This window comes from Echinops telfairi, unplaced genomic scaffold, assembly GCF_000313985.2.
Source record: "Echinops telfairi isolate 266 unplaced genomic scaffold, ASM31398v2 ScPeMD7_2291;HRSCAF=2852, whole genome shotgun sequence".
Taxonomy (NCBI): domain Eukaryota; kingdom Metazoa; phylum Chordata; class Mammalia; order Afrosoricida; family Tenrecidae; genus Echinops; species Echinops telfairi.
Window position 1 is genome coordinate 37,874,612 of NW_022106189.1, and position 7,389 is coordinate 37,882,000.

Here is a 7,389-nt window from a genome sequence, read left to right on the forward strand (position 1 = left end):
TTGTTTTGAAACACAACACCGTTTTATCTGGCTGCACCTCTGGATATTCAGGAATTAGCTTAGCTTGTTGACTTCGAAAATGCAAGCTCTCCAGAGAAATCCGGAGGCAGAGCTGCCCTGTCCCTTCCCCCACCCTCACCTCTAGCAGGGAGGAAGGGGTTAAGGATGATGGGAGGCTTAGAGAAGGAGGGAGGGAGCCCCTAGGAGCCCCAGGCGGCGCTCGCCCAGCCTCAGGGTCTAGCTTTTATCACCGGTGGGAGCTCCGAGCGCTGCCTCGAATTTGGAGGAGGGGGTGGTGTCAAGGCTACGAATCTCAGGGACCTCTGCTGGGAGGAGTGGGCGTGGCCTCGGGGGTGGAGATGCTGGTTGGCAAAGATGCTGGGTGGTTTTCAGTGAGGAGGCAAGCCTGTGTGTGCTCGCCAGGGAGGGAGAGAGAGTGTGTCTGTGTGTGTGTGTGAGTGAGGAGTGAGTGAGGGACAGAGAGACACAGAGAGAGAGACAGAGAGAGAGATTGGTGCGGCTGAAGAGCCAGCCGGAGCTGGGAGGGAGACAGAGAACAGGACTGGGGCACACAGAGCCCATCAGCAGCTTTTGGGGGCGTCCAGCGAATGTGACCATGCGGTCTACCACCGGAGCGGTGCTCCAGACGCTACTTCTGCTGTGGACTCACCACGGGAGCGGGGTCCTCGCTGGGAATTCTTGTAAGTACACTGCAGACTGATCGAAAACTCGCAGGGGGTCCCTGCAAAACTTTGATTCTGTTGTGTGTGTGTGTGTGTGCTTAAGGATGATTATTTGGAAGCGGACTTGCGGCAAAACACCTTGCTGTGAAGGAAGCCTCTTGCCAGCGGTCCAGAGACAGGACGGGGTTAACACTTGCCTTACCTCTTGGTCTGGTCAGAAGGTGCCAAGCATCCCTTCTCTTTCTGCCCAGGAGCAGATGTGGGTCCTCCAGCCTCTGCATATTCATTGGGAAAGCTCAAGTTCTGGAAAAGCTCGGAAGGAGCATCTTAGCCAGGGAATAGTCCGTGCTGGGTGGCTCTCCCTCTTCCTCCTCTTCAGGGAGCATGGACTTCTATTGGAATTGTGTCCAAGAGGAAGCTAGGGGCGGGCTTCACAGCGTGCTGTTGTCTTAGCTCAGATTTCTGAAGTTTGCCATTTGGCCGAGTCCTGGCTGGCTGCATCTTAAGAGAACAATGCCAAGTTCACCTCGGTGGGCACTGCAGAAGTGAGTTGCAGAAGTGGTGGGAGGCACCCTACCTTGGAGCTCAGGGCTCCTGATTAAGAGAATGAGCCCGGAGCTCTCCTGAAAGAGGGGGCCGAGCCTGCGTTTTTTGGCCAAAAGGAAAATGCTCAGGTGATCCTGCACAGAGCCTTCATCTTTCACGGGGGAATTTTGAGCTGTGTACAATTTTCATTGGATTTTTGGATATCCAGACTGGTTGAGACGGTCAATCTTTATCCAAGCCTCAGTTTTTCTAATTTGGGGGTCCTCTAAAGTAATTCTGCAGAAAGGCTCTTCATCCACTTAAAAAAAATAAATTCGAGTTAGAAGAAAGTTAAAAAGTTTTATTTGGACTTAAATCTCTAAAAAGGCAAAATCCCCCCCACCCCCTTTGATGAATGATTCCCAAGCTTTGCATGTGCAACTTTTAAAATTCTAGGGTTTTGAAGGAAAAGCTCATTTGCTTTTCAAGAACGAGCTGGCAGGGCTGCTCCCTGGGTTTGTGTGGCTGATTCACAAGCAGATTTTCAGGTGAGGGGCACACAGGAAGCAGTCTTGACTCCACTCTCTGCCTCGGAGGTGGGAAGAACGGTGGATGGAGTGGCTCGCTACACAAAGTCCATCCACACTGCAGGCGCTGCCCGTACTGGGTTGCTGATTATGAATTTAATCTAGGTATAAGAGCACCCTGTGAGTCAGTAAGCTTTGCATAGTTCCATCTATCGTGAATCATGCTAATGGTAGCATTTGACAGACCGCGAAACAAACCACCGTTACCACCCACTGCCACACACACACACACACACACACACACACACACACACACACACACACAGAGTTTTATAGAAAAAGTATGCTAAAATAATTCATCACCCAACTACTGAGTTCAACAAAGCAAGAAGGCACTAGAGGTCACCCTTACGATAGAAAGCACATCACCATCCCCGCCAGCCTCCTTCCTTCCCAAGAACAGCAGTCCTTTCTCCCCAATGGACTTACTGCCTGTGGTTGGGTTTGCAATATACTGATCGGGTTAGTTGGGCTAGTGATTGTTTCTGATTGTTTGCTTTTCTTGAAGTTCTGTAACAAACACAGGAGGCGGGGAGATGACGAGCAGGTCCCTTTCATCACGCTTCTCCTGAGGACAGCCGCTGCGAGGAGGAACTGGGGAGAGCACAGTATTCATGTCTGCTTAGCTCAGGCCTCAGGCCGACATCTAAAATTTCCATCCTTCTCTGTATTCTTTCAGTCTTGCTTTGTACAGAAAGTTAAGTTTAGTGCTCTTCTACATGCTCAAAAGAAAACAACCCCCAAACTTAAAGACACAGTAAGATGTTAAACCAGCAGGATTATTTAGAGATCAGAGTTGGTGTTTTTGTTTACTTACACATTAGGAGTTCAAGGATCAGAAAAAGACAGAATATATATATATGTATATATATAATTTAATGAAAGTTGCATTTAGTAATTTCTTGTTATTATTACATGGGCAATGCGATCATCTCACAGTGGAGACAATGGAAAACATCCTTTTCCCTTATTTTAATTTTATCTCTAATTGCTTGGGGAATCTTTTCTTTTCTCCTTGGAAGGAAACAGAGTCTAAACACTTGATGTCTCTTGTTACCAGGTCATGGTAGACTTCCTTCTCTCAGAGAAGAGCAAGTAGCTATGTGTGTGGGTAAGGTTGTCTTTAGTGCGTGGATGAGAAACTAGCAGCACAAGCATCTTAAAGTGTTATCATTACTTCTGTAATTCTGCTGCCTAAGCTCTTCTAGCCACAAAACAGGGCATCATTCTTGAGCCCCAATATTAAAGTCAGGAAGGCCTGAACAGAAATACAGAAAATTAAAGGTTTCTCTCTTTCAGCTCTCTACAGAGACTTTCTCCCTTTATTTACACCTGATTCTCCAGGAGCTAATATGTTCAGCCCAAGATTTCAATGGCCAAGTGTTTTATGTGGCAGGGCTCTGTAAACCCACGACTGCTCAGGGAGTAGATGCACTTTAATGTGAATGTCAGTTGACCTGATTCATGAGCAGGCTTTTATGTTTGCCTGCCTGTCTGCCTGTCTGTCTGTCTATCGGATTTATATAGACTAGACTCATGAGCTTGCTCATTGTTGGGGGCGCTGTCTGCTCCTCATCTGCTTGATGATGACGTTGTTCAATGGATGACATTCTTTGCTTCTTACTGGACCCCAATCTGTTCTGACTTTTCAAAAGCAACCAGCAAGTCCCAGGTCCTTTCCTCTTTGTTCTGACCAAGACGAGTTTTTCATTGTATTGAGACAGCCCTTTGAAGAAAGCATCTGCTCCATCCTTATAGGAGGGCTTAGCGGTCAGGTGGTTTACACAGGAGGTTATGGGTTTCTGCACTTGCTATTGAGAAACATGCACAGAGAAGTGGGGGCATCCCTTTAGTTTACAAGTATGCATCGGAATCCACAGTTGCTGGACAGTAAGACATTGTTGAGGGAGGGGCCCACTCTGGTGGACAGAAGGAAACTGTCAAAATAGTCAGGAGTGGAGGGTGGGGGCAGAGTTTTACTGTTTTGCCTCTATTTGTACTTTTGCAGAACATATGATGGAAACTGGGGACTAAGATCTGCAGAACCTTACTCTGGGCATGATTAGTGCCCACCAAACAGCCCGCAAGTGGCTTAATTAGAAGCCAACTTCTGGGTGCTTTGAAAGCCAACATCTTTGAAATAAATGATAGCCTGATCTCTACCCGGAAAACACTAAGGAATGTGTCAACATCAGCAATAGGGAAAGGTGAATCCCTGAGGAGAAGAGCACCCATAGAACTCTGGAACACCCCCTTGAATGCATCTGCACTGATCTCACATTGTTAAACCTCAGCCTTGTGATGATTTCTAGAGGCTTCCATGTTTACTCCATCTCCCCAGAATGTCCTTTCCGCCACTAAAAATAACCAAAATACAAAGTGCTGATGAATTATGAATGGATCTTGCAATTCATGGGTGGTTGACTTTTGGATATGAAGATGAACATGCATGCGCTTCTCTGATGGAAATGCTCATTTGCTTGCATCCATTGGTCCATCTTCCCTACTCTCAGTTGTAAACAAATCATTTCTGATGAGGGGAGAACACCACACAGAGACCCAGTTGGAGATCCAGCAGCTGACTTTCACTTAATGCCTAGAGCTTAGTTTGAAGTAGTAGACATTCTCAACCCACTGCCACCCAGTCAATTCCAACATGTCATGTGCCTTCTCAAATTAATTACAGAATTTGTATTCTATACAAACGCTTTCTTCATTGGAGCCAGTCTGTGCATTTAGACTGAATTGTTGTTCCCCTCCAATGAGAAGATGTCAATAGGCTCGTGTAACATACATCTTATTATAATGTAATAGCTAATCAAATTTTGGCAAACTGGGGGCCAGGGGGTCAAATCCATCCCAGTGCCTACTTTTGTATAGCTCATGAGCCAAGCCCGGTATTTACATTTTTTAAAGTTGGGGGAAATACAAAAAGAATTCTTCATGACACATGAGAATTGAATGATGTTAAAATCTTAGTGTCATCTATTCTCATTCCTAGACCGGCGTGATGAAAATTCATGCTTTATTGTTATCATATTTTTAATATTGTCAGTAAAAATGCTGTGGACATTCTCTTTCCTTTTGTTATGCAAATACCTGTATAAAATTCCTGGTGTTAGTTAAGTATTTACTATCTGTCCCTTTATAGAAAGAGTTTATCAATGGCTCATTTAAATAACAAACATGATATAATGACGAGACTTTGAAATAGTATGTAAATCGTATGATAAAATTCAGTCTTGATCATTTCTCACATAAATAGATACTTGTAAAGTTCGGGTGCTCAAGGTAAGACTACTATTGCTGGTGTCCAAAGTGAGGAAACTTTCACCCTCGTATCTTTATCATATGCTTCTTTTGAAGGCTCCGTGGTTCAGAGAGCTGGCTATGTCTGTGGGTGTGGGCATTTGTGATGATTTGTGAAGCTTCAGCAGCTTTGGTTGCCGGAGGGCTGCCTTCCATCTCAAATAATCCTATTAGTGTAAGAGGTCCAATAAGTGAGTATAAAAAGCTCAAGAACTCAGTAATTGTACCTTAGATGTTTTGAATGAAAATGTTGCTGCTATTTTGTATGTGCTTGACTGTAAAGTAGTCCAGTCTGTACCGAGCAGACACTCACATTTGGAGTCCATGGTGATCTGGAGGAAAATAATCTGAATAATGTTCAGAGCACCAGCTTCCTAACACTTCTGAAACCAGCACACTTTCTAGCACAAATGGAAAACAGATTTTCATTTAAACACAGCCCCCTGAGAATTCATCTTAATGAAACAAGTGCCTCATACCTACTCATGCCAGTATAATTAATTTTTATGTAGGTTCCCTTGTTCATTTGAGATGGTCTTTACTTCTCATTTCTAAGATCTAATCACCGGCTTAATTTATTTACATTAAACCCACTAATTTAGTTTAAAAAAAATATTTTAAGTTTTAAAAACATGAGGGGAGATAATATTTTAGATTACTTCCATTGACATTCCATGATAACATTGTTGTTCAAAATGACCATATGTTAAAATATTTTATTTTTCATAAAGCTGGTTTTAGTGGCTAAGGTCTAATGAAGATTTCTAATTCTTGCCAAAAGAAAACTTTCCAAATCAAAGAATGGACTGAAATGGGACTTATTCTGGGTATTTGAACAAGCATTTTGATGGGGTTCCAGACAATCCACCTTGAATATTCGATTAGAGATAATGACATTGGTATTACATGAGTTGGAAAAAATTTTATAATCGTCTATAAGTTTTGCTTTACAAATACCCAGTTTCTCAATTCAATACTTTAGTTAGAACTTGAATACTATTTATCTCAGAGTAAGGAGTATTAGAAACTTAATATTGTGAACCAATGAACCAATGACCTTCAGGTTGCCAATTAGTCATAAATTACCATAGAAATCTTTTCACTATCCTTTAAACAACACTTTTCTTTCTCCTTTGGTGATTGAAAATCCATAGAAAGGCCCAGACCTAAAAACAATAGAAAGAATAACAAACAGAAATGTATGTAACATTGTCACTCTAATCCCAGATAGCCATAGTCAGCTTGATTGGTAAATATTTCAGATGAAATATTAAAATCTAGGGGCTTTGTTCTGATTTTCAGTGACTTTGTGTTTTCGTTATAGTTTATCTTGAAACACTTTTTGTTCATTTTTATTGATTCAGAAATTTTTGCCTCAAGTAGCTTATTTAATATTTGTCTAGAGTCAATGCTGTTTTCCAAGGTAATTATTATGGTAGGCAAGGATGATCTCACCATAGAAATGTACCTAAACTAAACCACATCCCCGTGGTGAAATGAGCCATAGCATGGTGGTGGTGGTGATGATGGGGATGAATTCTCATAGAATACAGATATAGTTGTTTTAATAGGTATTTCTGTTTGGAATTTTTAGATATGCCCTTTTATAAAGAGATATTCAAAAGCAAGTCATGACTTGTGGCATCTGACATTAAGTTCAGTGTGAATTTGGTCACTTTTTCAAGAAAAATCTCAAAAAGAGACACAATTTCTCCAAACTAAAATGCAGACAGAAATCACTGAGCTTTAGTGATTCCCATGAATAATCCCGGAAAGTCCTTCTTAGAAGAATAAACTCATCAAAAAGAAGTTTGAAGTTGTTGAATGAGCTTATATAGAATTACTTGCCCTTAAAATCAACATTCTACATTCCTCCAGTTCCTGAATGCTTCCTCCACCCCACTACCATGACCCAGTTTTACCTTTCAAATCTGGCTAGATCAGAGAACACACATTGGTACAGATAAGAGCCCTCGACACATGGAATTCAGGACAGATAAACCCCTCAGAAACAGTAGTGAGATAGCGATATCGTGAGAGTAGGGGGATGATCGGGGAGAGGGAAGGAGGAGAAAAGGTGAATCCATCACAGGTTGGATCTATAGCACCCCCCCAAGGGGATGAATAACAGAAATGTGGATGAAAGGAGACAACGGACAGTGTAAGATTTGAAATGATAATAACAATATATAATGGATCAAGAATTCATGAGGGTGGAAGGGGAGGGGAGGGAGGGGGAAAGAGGAGCTTATACCAAGGGCTCAAGCAGAAAATGTTTTAGAAAT

General features: G+C 42.6%; 1 protein-coding gene across 1 annotated transcript in view; it reads left to right on the top strand.

Moving 5' to 3' along the window:
* Nucleotides 1-376: 376 nt before the first annotated feature.
* CNTNAP4 (contactin associated protein family member 4) overlaps nt 377-7,389 on the top strand; it is a 330,264-nt gene continuing 323,251 nt past the window's right edge. Inside the window, 1 exon segment of the mRNA XM_030886583.2 lies at nt 377-701. Coding sequence (XP_030742443.2) covers nt 617-701 — 85 coding nt within the window. The 5' untranslated portion in view covers nt 377-616.